At 54.0% G+C, this 16524-nt stretch overlaps 1 protein-coding gene across 9 annotated transcripts in view; it reads left to right on the top strand.

The window, feature by feature from the left end:
* Positions 1 to 16524, top strand: part of BCOR (BCL6 corepressor) — an 86862-nt gene that overhangs the window by 56520 nt on the left and 13818 nt on the right. For 7 of the 9 annotated variants that reach the window (XR_004477781.2, XM_033408514.2, XM_033408510.2 and 4 more), the window contains exons 2-6: positions 4514 to 4639; positions 5948 to 6026; positions 6977 to 9817; positions 10484 to 10537; positions 11009 to 11195. Coding sequence is in view for 8 of the 9 variants with exons in the window: in XM_033408514.2 (XP_033264405.1) it covers positions 4554 to 4639; positions 5948 to 6026; positions 6977 to 9817; positions 10484 to 10537; positions 11009 to 11195 (3247 nt within the window). In the remaining variant the exon portion in view is untranslated. The remainder of the gene's footprint in view (positions 1 to 4513; positions 4640 to 5947; positions 6027 to 6976; positions 9818 to 10483; positions 10538 to 11008; positions 11196 to 16524) is intronic. The other 2 variants (XM_033408517.2, XM_033408515.2) reach the window with 1 other exon arrangement.

Here is a 16524-nt window from a genome sequence, read left to right as displayed (position 1 = left end):
GCGCGTCCTCCACAGAGAACCAGCCATGCCCATGCAGTGAGGGACACCCCTTCCCCGAGGAGGTCCCCAGCCTACGGAGGACCGTGGCACATGGCATGCTGGCTGGGAGCCCTGCCGTCTGCCCGGCCTTCTGAGCCGGAAGCTCCCCAAAACCTGTCCAGGTCTTCTTGGTCACTAACTGGAAAAGTGCCTGATGCGGCAAGGGGTGCCTAGAGAGCGAGGCCCTAGGAAGGGGCACCGTTAGTACTGGAGTGGAGTTGGGATGGTTTGGTGACGCTGCTTCCCATTCCGTCGCTGTCACTTGACAAGCGTGCTGTGCAGACTTGAACCAATCCATCAGCGCCTCAAGGGCGGAGGCAGTGGAAAGTGGCCCGATGCCAGGAGGAGCTGGGGTGGAGAGAAAGGAGAGGTGCCAGGAGTGGCCTGGTGCTGCCTCCCTGCACTCACGCCAGCCTCTCACGGCCACTGCTCCTTCCTTTGCAACCTGTTTGTTGCCTGCCAAGGGAAGTCGCCTTTAAAGAAAAAAACAAAACAAACGTTCTCTCCTTTTCCTCGTTCCATAATGGTGTCTTCATGGCAGGGATCGGCAGAACGGTGGTGGGTGCAGCTGGGGACCCGTGTGCCCCCTCGTGTCTTTTCACAGAGGGCCAAGGTGCCCTCACTCAGGGATGCCGAGGTTGGGGTGACAGCTCCTAATCTTGGTCCCTCTGACCTCTTTCCGCCAATCAGGCTCTTCTCCCCAGTGTCCAGGCCAAGCTCCGATGCTAATCATAACTCTTGGCTCCTGGACCAGATGACTGCCCAAGTCTGTCGAGGGAGACTCAAGCTCTCCTGTGCTTGCCCTTAGGGCCAGACCGAAAGCCGGAGACCACGCTGCGAGTCTGCGTTTTGCAAGCCGGGTCTCTCCCAGAACTGGGTGTTCAGCGGGCAGCCACCACAATTCCTGGTCTGTTCTTCAGAAACCAGACGCTCCTCCGTCTGTCTCCCCGGCTGACCCCTTCTCTTGGCCACCTTCCCTCTTCATCCCTATCCCACATCCTTGCCCCCTTCTCTCCACTGCTGGGAAAAAGGGTTAAAACCCAGAGCCAAGGTGTAGCTTAGCAGCTCCCACTGGAAACAGGTTGGTGCTTGTAAAGTGCTTTTCATGACTGACTTCACACATCTTGGCACTTCCAGAAGCATCACCCACCTGTGGAAGAAAAGGGGGGGGGTCGTTGAGAAATAAGGGCAGATGAGCCTCTTATATACAGTAGCAAAGCGCCCGCTCTGTCATCTGAATCACGTCATTTGCCCCCCTGCACCATGACCCACGGCCAAGGGTCAGGGAAGTCCCTTTTGAAGAACTTTTCCTTGGAGGTTAAAAAAAAAGAAGAAAATAAGAAAGGCCCCCCAACTGTTTCAATAGCCGCTTCTAGAAGAGGAGCGGGGTGAGCATGGCTGTGTCTCTGACCCCGTCTCTGTGTCCCTTGTGCCCAAGATCCCCTTAGTTAGTTCTGCATCCCAGCGAGATGGGGGGTGGGCCTGTTCGTCAGTGATGGTGGGGTGTAAGCAGTATGGCCTTTGCCCAGGATGAGGGTGTTCCTGCCCAGGATTCGGGCTGTCACTCTGGAGAAGGGCCTCACGCCAGGCAGGGCCCCGGCTCCTTGGCCCTTTCCACCCAGGTCCATCTTTGGCCCGGAACCTGAAGAGTTAAAAGTCTTTAGCTCGTTGCAATGAAATTATGGCTGGCAGTGGCGCCGCTGTTTGTTCAACAGACCTCCACTTTTAAACAGTTCACAAAAAGTTCATGGGGCAGCTAAAGATTATAAGTGTGCGTGTGTGTGTGTGTGTGTGTGTGTGTGTGTGTGTGTGTGTGTGTAGGTGTAGCCAGCAGGATCCAATACTGAGCCTTACCCCTCCTCCTCTTGTTTCTTCACGGCCAGCCCCCCGCCCCGCCCCCACTCCCATGACACCGGACCACGCTCGGGGCCTCAACCCTCCATCTGACCCTGTGCACGTAAGAACACTTCATCCTGACACTGGGTGTTATTTATCTGTGCGGTGTTAATATTGAAAACCCCACCAGACAAGACCTGGAAGGGCGGGGAGAGACTCTGAAAGCACCCCGTGGTCCCAGGTGTCTCTAAACTGCATTCCCCTCTCATGCTAAGTCCAGGCTGCCCTTTCTAAAGAAAAGCCCTTTCAAGGGAAGGGGGCTGCTGGCCCTTTTTGAGGGGAGGGGAGAGGACTCAAAAGGATGATTGTGGCAGTGGCCTTTCTGTTTCCTCAGTCAGGTGCTCAGAGGTCCTTGTCCCAAGGTGACAACTAAAGGAGACATGTAAGAGGCAGCTTGTGTAAGTTTTGAAGCCTGGGGCACCAGAAGATTGGGGCTTCGAGGGCACACACGCTTCTTCCCTCATCCTTTTCTTAAGGGTTTGATGGAGTGACCCTTTGGCTTCTGGTATAATGTCCAAATTTCATCGTGACACCCAGCCAGGGGGTGGCACGGTGTGGTCCTCCCGCTGCAGCCACGGCCAGGACACTTGCACCGAGGAATGTTGCTCCTCCACCTTTTAGATGAGGCTTCCCTGGACATCTTCCTTTTGGTCTTCCTTTCGTTAGAAGGGGCGGCAGGGGTTAGCGAGGGGACACTTTGTTGAATGTGCCTTCTCGTCGGCCCTGCACTAGTGGTGGCCTGCCCCCAACTTGATGTGTATGTTCGAAACACGGAAGAACAGCCCGTGAGCCCCCCACAGAACCTTCCTTGATGCCCAAGTCCATCTGAGTCCACCTTTTCGGGGCACCGTGGCCAGCCACTGGAAGTGCCCCAGTCTGTCTCAAGTAAGGGATGCTTCCTAAAGAAACAGCTTCTCTAGAATCCCACCAGGCCGGACACAACTGGGAGATCTCTGCCTCTCCTCAAGCTTCATTGTTGAGTTCTAACTACCGGCCGTGTGACTCTTGAGACGGTGTTCTCTTCTGTATAGGGGCCGCCGACGGGGGATGCTGGTGGACAAAAGCCTGTGTTAGGACAAAGAAATGCAGAGGGATAGCCTGGCTGGCTTTGGGATTCAGGTCTCCCAGGTGCTCCCTGACCCCACCCCTAGTCACTCTCGGAAAAAGAGTCCCCAGTCCTCGGTGGCTCCCACCCAACAGACCTGGCAGTCAGCTCCGTGTGCTAAAGTGTAAAAGCAAGCATTTGCATATTTTTTCCTGCTAACAAAGGAAATGTGTCGACTTAGGGAACATTTGGGCTTTCGGAAACTGTGTGGGTGGGTGTGTGAGGGAGGAGAAAGAAAAGTTCCCCCCATGAGCTGCACACCAGTGATTTCACACTCAGGTTTGGGCCCTGTGTAAAGAGGCCGTGGCTGGGGGGGCCCTCCCCTCCCCCGCCACCCCGCCCCGGACAAGGGAGTCTGCGAGCAGGGGAATTGCCTAGGGCCATCGGTCCCAGGCATTAAAGGCTCCCCTACTTATTAACCCAGCATTTAACAGCAGGATATGGGGCTGAAGCGCAGTCAAAAGAAACGGCTCAACCTCCAAAGAGCAATTAAAATCCTGCACGAGGATAAATCACGCGCCGTGATAATCCTGTTAATAAAATGCAGCTTGTCCTGACCCTTCACTCATGCAGCAAACTAGAATGTGATGTGGGTGGGGCTGGTGGGCCGGGAAGTTAAGGAGGGGGCGGGGCTCTCCCCTCTGCCTCGGCAGCCTCCCCCCTCCTCCCGGTAGACGGTTAACGGGTGGCTTCTGCTTGCTCCCCGCGGGCCGGAAACTTGCAGCCCCAGCCCCAGCCCCAGCCCCAGCCCCAGCCCCAGCCCCAGCCCCAGCCCCAGCCCCAGCCCCAGCCCGGCAGCCTGGGCTGCTACCATTTCTGCACTCGCTACTGATTGCTGGTCCCCAGCGAGCAGGCGTCGTCGAATTACTCCGCCGCCTCCCTCTGCAGCTCCCAGGCCAAACCACCCAGGTTTGGGGCTTAATCTAATCTAGGGCCCGGGTGGGGTGGCTCGCCAGCCCACTGACTCCTCTTTTTAACCCTCCATCTGTAAGTCACACGCACCGCAGCCGTAGAAGTGAGTCGTCGTTTGGGCCGCCACACCGGACCGTTGTGCCTTTTATCCCACACCCCACCCCCGTCCCCAATCCTTTCAGCCGCAAGAAGAATCAATGTGGGGCTCCCCGGAATCAGGCACCGTCTGCTTTCAATCCAAGTGTGTTCTCCGAAAGGCTGGGAAAGGGGGAGGGAGAAGGGCAGGTTAAGGGTGATATGTGCTGTACCTTGAATGGTGTGTGGCCTGTGGTTCTTGAACCCTCTCTGCATCCCCAGCGCCTCCTGCCAGGGAAGTTCCAGCTCCCTCCTTGAACCTCCGGCTCAGGCATGTTCCTTTGCTCCTGGCCGTCTGTAGAACATGGAGCAGGGTCTGCCTTCCCAAGTGCATTCTGTATGGAGTGCCTAGAAGGAGGGTTTCTCTTGTTCCCTCTTTGGCTCCTTTTTTATTCAACCTTCTGGGATTCTTTTTGTTTTAAACAGACTAGACGCTTGAAGAAAAGCTGCCATCCAAGAAGACGACATGCTTTCAGCAACCCCCCTGTATGGGAACGTTCACAGCTGGATGAACAGCGAGAGGGTCCGCATGTGTGGGATCAGCGACGACAGGTAAATGCGCGTGTCCGGCTGAGGCCTGGGGAGAGCGTGGGTCCTTCCCCAGGGCTCCTGAGCAGAGCCCCCCCTTCACGTCCTCACAGCCAGAGTGGGCCCAAAGGGGGTAGGGGGTCGGGGGGAGATCTCCTGCCTAACAGGCAACCTGGCTCAGCGAAGCATTGCCGCCCTTTAAGAGATTAGCCCCTAAAGCGGCCTTTCAGTGCACTTTCGTCCTTAATTTATTATTTCATATTTATGAAGGAGAATTAATCCCAGTCTATATGCTGCTTTAACTCTAAATGTCAGGAGTGTGGGCCCAGGTGGATCGGCATTCGATGTGCTTTTAAAACAAATAGTTTGCTCAGTAATAAATGGGGCGATAGCCACCCTTCACATCATTGAAGCCCAGGGTTTCTCTGCGTCCTCCGCCGCCTGTTCAGCGAGGCCATTGGCTCCTGGTTTCAGTCACCCGACAGCTCTGTTATGCTTCCTAATCAGTAATTTTGGAGTGCAGGGTAGAGGCAGCTAAGCAGTAGATAATTGAAGCTGCTCTTCCGGGTAATGATGAAACTTTTCTCTGCCGCTTGTCAGTGATTTTATCCTGGGGATTTGGAAGTCGGCACCAAGCACTTTCTTTACCGATGCTCTCTGATAACAAGTTCCAGGGCAGCCGCAGCAGCCTGGCACAGATGTGCGGCTTCCCCTGGAGCAGCTGACATTTGTAGAATATTAGTGTGTATCCCCCATCATTTTGATAGAGGCAGTCAAATATGGCTTCATTATCACCATGGAAACCAGTTTCGTAGGACATGGTACCTAACTTTGTTTGGGGAAAAGTTTTTGAAAGCCTGTTCTCACGGGTAACACAGAAGTGATTGATGTAGCCAGCTTGCAGACTCCAGCCTTGAGGTCCCCACTTTGGCTTTGGACATTGTATTTCTTCATGCCTGTCCTCAGGTAGACCTTACAAGGGTCTGCTAGGACAGCAGAGCCTGGACTGCCCTGCCCGGCCTGTCTAGAGAAAAAATTGTGAGGGCGACGTGGTTGTGCAGAATTTCTGCCTTACCCAACTCGAGGACGTATTTGTGATTTCACATCCCTGTTGCCCTGCCTTTCCGTTGTTTTTCCCAGTCCTGTTGGATCACCATTGGGCGACAACTTTCAATATGGGCCATTTGGGGAGGTTTTTTTTTTTTTTTTTTTTTTTTTTTAAGGGCAGTTGGAAAAACAGAGTTATTAGAAACTGGTCTATTCTGGGGCCATCTATGAAAGATGGATTAAGTGAGGAATGCTTTCATGAAGTTGGTGTGTCCTTCTAAATAGGAAAATTCCTGTAAACGATGGTGACGCTTCAAAGGCCAGACTGGAACTAAGGGAAGAAAATCCCTTGAATCACAACGTGGTAAGAGATTCATGGCTTCTGTTGATGTGCTGAGTATCAGTGATCTGTAAATCAATCGTGCATTCATTTGCATACCATTAAAGGGCCTTTTGGGGGCGGGGCGGGGTGTTTCAGGGTAGGGTTTGAGTAGAAAGAGAGCCTAGGCCGCAGGACGAAGCCTCACCCGATTTCTTCCTGGCTCCATTTCTTGGCTGTGCTCGCCATTTACGTCCTCGTCCCCTGGCGACTGGTGGGATATGTGCCGCCTTTTCTTCGATAAGCTACGTGCCACGTCAGTGCTCCCAGCTGGATAAATTTGTAGCCTCCAAGTAGACCCTTAGGGTTTACCTTCCCAGTAAAATATGAAACAGAGCTGTCTTCAGATACCAGGGAGAGGAAGTCAAAAGACACAACTACAGTTTGACCCATGGCCTCTTTATTGATTTAGAAACGAGACAGCTCAAGTCCTTCATTCCTTACTGTCCCCCTGAAGATTGTTTTTTGTTATGTTAAATAATGCCTCTCTACATCCGGGGGAAAAACACAGTGAACATCGCCCCGCCCCAACCTGACAGGGCCTGGGGAGGATGAGTCCGAGTTCTGTACCCCACGAGGGTGGTTCTGAGAGCAGTGGAGTTGGTATCACCTCAGTTGCAGCAAAGAATTTCTGCTGAGAAGGTGGATCTTCCAGAGTGAATAGATGACTGAATTAATGCAGGGGCCTCCAGTCTAAAGGGACCAACGTTTTACGTGCTTTCAGGATACTAGTTGGACAAAAGTGAGACGGCAGGCAGAGGAGGGTTCTGGATAAGCGGGGAGGGGGCCAGAGACCTTGTGAATCCTTTATTTTTAAACCCTTTCGGCTCAGATGTTGAGGCTGATGTCCTATTGAGCTAGTCCGCGGTTTCTCTTTGGGATGGGCTGCTTTGAAGGCGTGTCCTCGGTAATACCCATGTTCTTCTTCTGCGAAGGTGGACGCGACCACGGCCCATCGGATCGATGGCCTGGCAGCGCTGAGCATGGACCGCACCGGCCTGATCCGGGAAGGGCTGCGTGTCCCCGGAAACATCGTCTATTCTAGCTTGTGTGGACTGGGCTCAGAGAAAGGGCGGGAGGCTGCCACAACCATAGGTGGTCTGGGGTTTTCTTCCGAAAGAAACCCAGAGATGCAGTTCAAACCGAATACACCCGAGACGGTGGAGGCCTCCGCTGTCTCCGGAAAGCCCCCAAATGGCTTCAGTGCTATATACAAAACGCCACCCGGAATACAAAAAAGTGCTGTCCCCACGGCAGAAACACTGGGCTTGGACAGACCTGCTAGCGACAAACAGAGCCCACTCAACATCAATGGTGCTAGTTACCTGCGGCTGCCCTGGGTCAATCCTTACATGGAGGGGGCCACGCCAGCCATCTACCCTTTCCTCGACTCGCCAAATAAGTATTCCCTGAACATGTACAAGGCCTTGCTACCTCAGCAGTCCTACAGCCTGGCCCAGCCGCTGTATTCTCCGGTCTGTACCAACGGGGAGCGATTTCTCTACCTGCCGCCACCTCACTACGTCAGTCCCCACATCCCGTCGTCCCTGGCCTCGCCCATGAGACTCTCGACGCCTTCGGCCTCCCCAGCCATCCCGCCTCTGGTCCACTGCGCAGACAAAAGCCTGCCCTGGAAGATGGGCGTCAGTCCTGGGAACCCGGTCGATTCCCACTCGTATCCCCACATCCAGAACAGTAAGCAGCCTAGGGTGCCGTCTGCCAAGGCGGTCACCAGCGGCCTGCCGGGGGACACGGCTCTCCTGTTGCCCCCCTCGCCTCGGCCTTCACCCCGCGTCCACCTTCCCTCCCAGCCCGCTGCGGACACCTACTCCGAGTTCCATAAGCACTATGCCAGGATCTCCACGTCGCCCTCGGTCACCCTGTCCAAGCCATACATGACGGTCAGCAGCGAGTTCCCCGCGGCCAGGCTCTGCAGCAGCAAGTATCCTAAGGCCCCAGAAGGAGCCGAAAGCACCCAGCCAGCTCCCGGGCACACCCGCAAAGCAGCAGGTCAGGACAGAAAAGATGGCAGCTCACCTCCTCTCTTGGAGAAGCAGACGGTTACCAAAGACGTCACCGATAAGCCACTAGACTTGTCCTCTAAAGTGGTGGATGTAGATGCTTCCAAAGCCGACCACATGAAGAAGATGGCTCCCACGGTCCTGGTTCACAGCAGAGCTGGGAGCGGCCTCGTGCTCTCCGGAAGTGAGATGCCGAAAGAAACTCTATCTCCTCCAGGAAACGGCTGTGCTATCTATAGATCTGAGATCATTAGCACGGCTCCCTCGTCCTGGGTGGTGCCCGGGCCAACTCCTAACGAAGAGAACAATGGCAAAGGCCTGCCGCTGAAAAACAAGGCCTTGGACTGGGCCATCCCGCAGCAGCGCAGTTCTTCGTGTCCCCGCATGGGCGCCGCCGACGCCGTGGTCACTAACGTTTCGGGGTCGGTGTCGAGCGCCGGCCGCCCGGCCTCTGCGTCGCCGGCCCCGAATGCCACCGCCGAGGGCAGCAAGACCAGCAGGAGCTCCGTGGATACCACGCCATCCGTCATCCAGCACGTGGGCCAGCCCCCGACCACACCTGCCAAGCACAGCGGCGGCACCGGCAGCAAGGGCGCCAAAGTCAGCAACCCAGAGCCGAGCTTCAAAGCGAACGAGAACGGCCTCCCGCCGAGCTCAATATTTCTCTCACCAAACGAGGCGTTCAGGTCCCCACCCATCCCCTACCCCAGGAGTTACCTGCCTTACCCAGCGCCCGAGGGCATTGCCATAAGCCCCCTCTCCTTACACGGCAAAGGCCCTGTCTACCCTCACCCGGTGTTGTTGCCCAACGGCAGTCTCTTCCCTGGGCACCTCGCCCCGAAGCCGGGACTGCCCTATGGGCTCCCCACGGGCAGGCCGGAGTTCGTGACCTACCAGGACGCGCTGGGGTTGGGCATGGTGCATCCCATGTTGATACCTCACACGCCCATCGAGATCACTAAAGAGGAGAAACCGGAGAGGAGGTCCCGGTCCCACGAGAGGACCCGCTACGAGGACCCAAGCCTCCGGAACCGGTTCTCTGAGATGCTGGAGGCTGGCAACACCAAGTTACATCCAGAAGTCCCCGCGGACAAGAACCTAAAGCCCAGCCCCAGCTGGAATCAAGGGAAGACCGTAGTCAAGAGTGACAAGCTCGTCTATGTAGACCTCCTCCGGGAAGAGCCAGAGGCGAAAACTGACGCTAACGCGTCCAAACCCGGCTTCACAGCTGAGAGCGTCGGCCAGAGTGCCGAGCCCACCAAACCCCCGCCCGACCCGGCCCTGCAGCCACACCGGGATTTCATTGCCCTGAGAGAGGAGTTGGGGCGCATCAGTGACTTCCACGAAGCCTATACTTTCAAACAGGCTCCGGGCCAGCCAGTCTTCGGCTTAAGCAAGGAGAATGTTCCGGCGGGAACCAACAAGGAGAACCTGGCGATGCCGGTCTCGACTTCATTCCTGGAGCCGACCCTGGGGAGCGACGGCTCTGCGGTCACTTTCGGGAAAACCCAAGAGGATCCCAAACCGTTTTGCGTGGGCAGTGCCCCACCGAGTGTGGACGTCACCCCCACCTATACCAAAGACGGAACTGACGAGGCAGAATCAACCGATGGCAAAGTTCTGAAACCGAAGCCATCGAAGCTGGCAAAGAGAATCGCAAACTCCGCTGGTTACGTGGGTGACCGGTTCAAGTGTGTCACTACCGAACTGTATGCAGACTCCAGTCAGCTCAGCCGGGAGCAGCGGGCATTGCAGGTGAGCCCCCCACCCGAATTTCAGGAGCCTGACCAGTTGTCAGGTTTTTTTTTTAATGTGTGAAGAGGAGGGGGCCGGGGGTATGATAGGGCAGGACACCGGGCTGATTTGGTTAATGAAGCTTATGATAATTTAAATGTTTGAAATGTGTCCAGTAAGGGGACGTAAGTGGATACTTTAAGTTATTCTGTAGATTTTAAGCGAACTCCACTCGAATGCTGATAACGGAAGTTTTAATTATTGCGAAGGATGTCTAAAAGACTGCATGACATTTACCTACCTATCAATCGCTTTGATTTCTCTGCCGTTACTGTACGTTAACAGATATACCTAAAAGCGCTGCTTAGAATGCCTTACGTGATACTTGGTGGAGGTGTGTAGCGGCCGCATGTCTGTGAGATTCGTGCAACTTTTTTTTTTCACCAAAAAAACAAACAAACAAAAAAGAACAAAAAAACAAACCTTGCTTAAAGGGATAGAGTATGTATTTAACTTGCTAGTGAATGATAGATGTTGTATAGGAATTTCCTTAAGATATTTTACTTTTAATTAAAAGATAAATAAAGCCAAATTGTTTTGCAATGTTAAGAAAAAAATTGGTTTATGCTTATAAAAATGGATGAAGTTATCTAAATGATCCATTGAGTGCCCATTTTAATTACATAGATGGAAGGATTACAAGAGGACAGTATTTTATGTCTACCCGCTGCTTACTGTGAGGTCAGTTCTTCAAATTTTTATTACTAGAATCTTACATAAACCTTTTGAGTTAAATTTCATTTCCAAATATACAAAGGGAAGTTTGTGGGCCATGGTCGTCTTTATTCACTGTGCATTTGTTTTCTTTTCTGTTGTGTTTTTGTTTCGCTTTCTTTGCGTTGTGTTTTTGTTTTGTTTTATTTACCTTCGAAAGAGAATGTCTGTCTCTATGCCACAGTGTATGTATGGCTATACATACACACCACATATATCTCTACATACATATGGCTTTATGAATAAAGAGTGTGTGACTAGTTACATATAGACACTCTTACATTTTTATCGTTAAATTTTAAAATACCTCAGTTGTATCATAAATTGTGGTTGGTTTTGGGCAAACTTTTCTTTGAAGATACTTTCCTTTAAGGTAAGGGCAGTGAAGTAGCTTTGGTGGTAAGGTGTGTCTTTTTTCCATCTCCGTTCTCTTTCTAGCGTGCAATGATGCGCTTCTCAGAGTTGGAGATGAAAGAGCGAGAAGGTGGCCACCCCACGACCAAAGACTCCGAGGTGTGCAAATTCAGCCCCGCTGACTGGGAAAGGCTGAAAGGAAGTCAGGACAAAAAGCCAAAGTCGGTCGCCCTGGAGGAGGCCATTGCCGACCAGAACGACAGTGAGAGATGTAAGTGAACCCAGGCGGCTCGCGTGTGGTACCACGTCGGTGGGAACGGGGCGGTTCCGCTCTCAGTGCTGAGGGAGGTGAGAGGAAACAATACGCTTCCGATGGCCCAGCATCTGGGTGGTGGCTGTTCGGAGAACGGGCTGCTCTGGCCATCCTTCCCAGCTGTGGATTGCAAGGCTGGTTGCCCTTTGGAGCGCTGCGGCGTCCAGGAGTGGAGCGCCTATGAAATGTTGTTTCCTGGCACGCATCTCCTTTTTCCGGAGAAACGCTAGTCCTGTAGTTAGTAATAGCCTGATACAGTAGAGCAGAGGAATGGCGGTGCAAGACCTCCAGCGTAGCAGGTATGTGTTCCGTTTTGTAGCAGGGACGGATGCGGGTTTTTGATAGCAGTGGCATGACACTTGCAGCCAGAGCCAGACCCTCCAGAGTGACAGTCTCCTATGGGAGGGAGTGGAGAGTACTCGGATTCTCCCTCCAAAGGCAGAGGTTTCGTTAAAATGAGATGAGGGCTGATAAAGGCACCAGCAAGATGAGCATAATTATTTTCTATGGCAGGCTTGTTTGCAGTCATTAGGAGTTGACAACACGCTCCAGGGGCGTGGGATAAACGAGGGCGTTCTTCCTACCAGACGGGGTGTATTATGTTTTGGAGGCAAAGTTGGAGAGAAAGCTAGCGTCTGCCTCGAGTCACACTCTGCGCTCCCAACAGCTGCTTCCGCACTGGGGACGACTTCGGGCTTTGCCCTCGAGACTTCCTGGGCTAACGAGATGTTGTTGGCAGCAAGTGGAGGTCTTCCTCCCGCTGTCTTCAGTGTGCGTGCTTGTGGCCTGCAGCCCGCACCGGACCCCAGAAACCTCACCGGTGATGGTGAATGAGGGCATCTAGGTGAACGTCGAGGACAGGGTGGGCGTGAAATCCTCCTGAGACAGGACAGTCGGGGGTGGTGGGCACGTCTGGGAGGTCCAGGCCCTCTCAGACCCAGTCTTAGGGTCGGCGTTCCCGCACACGCTTAGGTCCTGGGTGCCTGATGCAGTTCGGGAAAATTGTGGTCAGCGACAGCGTGTGCCTCTCTCAGCTGCTTGGAGCACTGCCCTCCCTCAGCTCATCTTTGGGGTCAGACAAAGGCCTGTGGCCGGGGTTCTGGGGAAGCCGCACCGGGACCGGTTTGTCCTGCGTGGCTCCCGTGGAAGGGGATTTCTGTGGCTAGTCAGTGACGACCTTACCCGAGTGATGGGGCTCTTGATGTGCCTGGAGTAGACGATTCCGAGCTCCTCCCCCTCGGGATTGGAATGAAAGACGGAGGGTCCAGGCCGCCCTGGAGTAAAGCAGCAAGAAAGCCTCCCTCCTTGCCTGTGCTCACAGCTGACACGCAGCCCTTACCCTCCTGAGCGGCCTCATAGCTCAGCTCTCGGGGAAGTTTCTCAGAGAGATCTGATAAAAGTGGGCAAAGGCCAAGTTCACGGGGATGCACTTCTCTGAGGAGGGGCTCTGCCTGTTCTGGGTGGATGGTGAGGGAGGCTGGAGGAAGGGAGCGGGAAGTTAACCGGCCTCGAGTCTTCTTGCCCTTTTCTCCAGCAACATGGCCAAACCCAGGGTGGCCGCTGCCCCTCATGTCTCAATGGCCTCACCCCGCCCTTCTTCCCAGAGAAGTTTGTGTGTGTCCTTCCCAGTCTTTCCTGCCTGCTGAGCGTGGAGACAAGAACTCAGTGTGGCTGATGGGGAGCAGGGCCTGAGCCCCAGATGATTCCGAAAGCCCCCTCCCCCCACTGCCCGCCTCCAGTCTCAGACCGACCGACGGGTCTCTTCCTGCAGCACCCGGGACGTGGCCCAGTGAGCCATGAATCTCCACCATGGGAGGGCAGGAGAAGGGTTGGGGAAGGTGAGGGGCTCCGTTTGAAAGATTGGGGCAACGGAGGTGGGTTCACCATCCACCCTCTGTCTTGTAGAGACTTGTGGTTTGTAAATAGTTGGTCAGGAAAGGTCACCTAAAGGAGCCATTGTTCTTCCTGCCGCCTCCGCATCCAAGGTGCACAGCAGGTGTTCATTCCATTCAGCTGGAAATAAATGGGCCTTGTTCTTGGGCCATCACATCTTGAGCTGATGTGGACTCGGGTCCTTCTCATGGGCGCCGGTGTGGCCGAGAGCCGAGCTGTGAGCACATGGGAGCTGGGGCGGGGAGTTGGGGCAGGCAGGGGTCACAAAGAGGGTCCGGGATGCCTTCCCCCTTCTGAGGCAGCCCCTATCCGTGGAGGGACCAGGAGCTTCTACGATGGTGGGTGCTGTCTGCGCGGCCCTGGTTGTCCCGGTGTGGGTGCATCTTGTTGCTAGGGGCTTGTTTAAAAAATGAATTAACTTAAAAACACAGTGGCTGAGATATTCATTTATTCTTTATGATTGCATGGGTGGCTGAGTTAAGTTTTTATTTTGGAAGTTCACCAAATGAGTTTGGAGGTTCCTCAGACTTGGAAGTTCATCACTAGGAACCCTCAGTGGCATTTGAAGATGGGGCGGGGCAAGGAGGCATTGGTCCCTTCCTTCTCAAACTTGGAGTAACCATCTCCCTTGCCAACCACTTGGCTGGGACAGGCCTAGGACCTGCTCGGTGGCAATGCCTGGCCAGGAGCCGGAGGAAGACTTGGTCAAGGGGCTTCATGAAACTTCTTTGCTCGGGGAACTTCTCTTCCAGCTGAACACCTGCACGTTTGTAAACTACTTTGGAACAGAGATCCCCTGCACTCCTTCTGTAGAGGGTGTAAGTTTTAACAAGGTTAGCCCTTACTGGAGGTGCTATAGTTAAGCTACAGAGAAGGGGGTTTTAATCCTGGGGAGCCTTCCAACAACTCAGAACCCTCTCACCTTGTTTAGGCCTCACTGGGCATGGCTCAACAGTGGTGAGGGCGCTCTGTTGCCACGGTGACTTGTATATGTTGCTATGGTGATGCTTCTGTGAGGTGATGCTATGGTACAACCATAATGAATTTGGGATCTATGTGCTGTGAGTCATACGACCATGCTGCAGGGAGCAAGCATTAAACCTCAAACAATACAGCCACGTTCACATCTTGCTTAGACTGGGTGACCAAGGGCACATGGCTTCCCGCTTTTAGAAGGGCCAAAAGTAGCAGTGATGGCAAAGCCTGATGGTTAGGGTCCCCGTGTATCTATTTATCTCCCCATCTCCTTTGCCCTCAAGGGTACTCCTCCTGTGGGTCGTGGTTAGAACAGTCGTTGAGAAGCTCCAAGTGCCACGGAGCCTCTCCCCCGTAGCTGGTGGCCATGGGTATCTTGGGCAGTCGGGGTGGGTGTCCTTCAGGGTTATTACTGGCCTGGGTAAGGTCACACTAGCATAAGGTCTTGGGGGGACCTTAGCTGAGGGGAATTGAGATCTTTGCCCTAAAAGGCTCCGGGGATGGGGGAAGGGTGGATGGACCTAGTTTGGAAAAAGAAACTTTAAAATTGGACACGGGGGGTTCTTAAGGTAGCCCTTACCTTCCTCCATGGATCCCCTCCCACGGAGCTCTTAGGGAAGGCCGATTGGACCAGAGAAGTCCAATGGTGTAACCAGGAGGGCTCACCTCTTAAAACTTCATACATTTCAGGCCTGAAATTCAGGCTGGTCTGGCGGTCTTGGCGTCTTTTGGTTAAAGGGATCTTTCCAGCCTTTCTCTGTGCTGAGCCCGGCCCGTGATTATGAAGCCCACCCCTGGGAGGAGGCTAGCAGTAACATTCCCACTTTACAAGAGCAGCCGGAGTGAGAGTTGCAGCGCACCCTCTTCACCGGGCCTGCGGTAGCGTGGGCTGCATCACCCGTAAGCACAGGTCAGGAGTTTGGGGTTTCTCCTGCTGCCATGACAGGAGACCCTCGCGGTTGGGGTGATTCCACCATTCCGGCAAGAGTAGATAGGGATCTGTCCCACCTTGGGATACCCTTGGAGAAAAGTGGGTTCCACCATTGAGAACACAGGTCAGGCTAGCCAAGGCCAGGGTGAGGTTCATTCCCACAACTGACTGCCGTTAAATGCTGGGAATGCCCCCCAAGAGAGGCCGATCAGGGGACCAGCCGGCTGGGCAGAAGTGGGAGTGATACTTGAAGTGGTCTAGGGAGAGGAGGAGGAATGCTAGCAGCATGTGAGGGGTGTGTCCATGATTTCATCTAGGAAAACGGGGCTGTGGGAGCTTAGCTCAGGTGTTACCGAAATACCAAACTCATACACCCACCCCCACCCCCGGCCGGTGACGGACAGGCTCATCTTCGGGGAACTCGTTAACATCACAGTGATCGTTATGGAATTATTTGTGTGTTAGAAACAGTGTGACTAGCAAAGCGGTTGAACTGTTTCTTTGGCTAGAGCCAAAGTGAGGAGTGATGTTAGGCTGGGGTGATTGGAGGAAAAGCCCCAAGTGGATGCTAGGTTGAGCAGAGGGGGCGGAGCTGGGGTGTGAGCAGTTTCGCCCCCACCCCCCTCCCATGAAGGGGGCTGAAGTCGTGTCTTTGAAATGTCCTTAGATGCTTGTTGCCTGGGAAGGAAGGTGTGGAGAAGTACCAGGTGGGGTGACGGGTGTCCCTGTGGGTGTGCCTAGTGTCACTGAGGGCCTTCTTCCGAGACAGGAAGTAGGAGCAGCCCCTTGATGGCAGTGAAATGCTTTTCCCCCCACGGGCGTGGAAAGAGGACAGATGGACTTGTAGCAATCTGGTTGAGTTCTTTGAAATTGCCCCTGACCCTTGTGTGTGCACCAGGAAGCCTTTCCCTTAGCTTTGCCAGGCCCCTCTTCCCTTGGTCTCCCCAGCTTCCCAGCCTCCCACCATTCTTTCCTTACCCTCTTTCTTCACCTTTGCCCCTGCTGACCCAAGTGAACATTGGTGCTATCTCTGTGTAGACGACATTTGGGGGACATTTGGTCTCTTTATGACATCAGCCTTTTCTGTTTATTAGAAGGTAATGACCTCAGCAGCTGTTTCCATAGTAATTTGTAGCTCTGCCCTGGATTGGTTGGATCTTACTGTGAGGTCACTCACCCTCAGTTGAAGAGTAAGCCACCTTGGAGAGTTAGGCAGTTAGGGAGTTAACATCTCACGTGCCTATAGGAGGGTCATCTAGGCGCCTCTCCTTGAATCACTACTGCTCCAGCTATGAACCGGAGGAAGGGAAATTGTGAGTGGGCTACACGCCTCATTTTCTGCTTTCTTTGCTGGTTGTGTTCAGCTGCCCTTCCTTTGGGACGTTGTCTTTCTGAGGGTTTTGTGCTTCCTGCGTGCGAGGCCCCTGGCCTCCGAAGGAGGGTCTGTTGGTAGCAGATTGCCTTGGGCATGGGGGTCCTGCCTGCTCC

This window comes from Orcinus orca, chromosome X (assembly GCF_937001465.1).
Source record: "Orcinus orca chromosome X, mOrcOrc1.1, whole genome shotgun sequence".
Taxonomy (NCBI): Eukaryota; Metazoa; Chordata; class Mammalia; order Artiodactyla; family Delphinidae; genus Orcinus; species Orcinus orca.
Note: the sequence above shows the minus strand (reverse complement) of the source record. Positions and strands in the feature narration are given on the sequence as shown.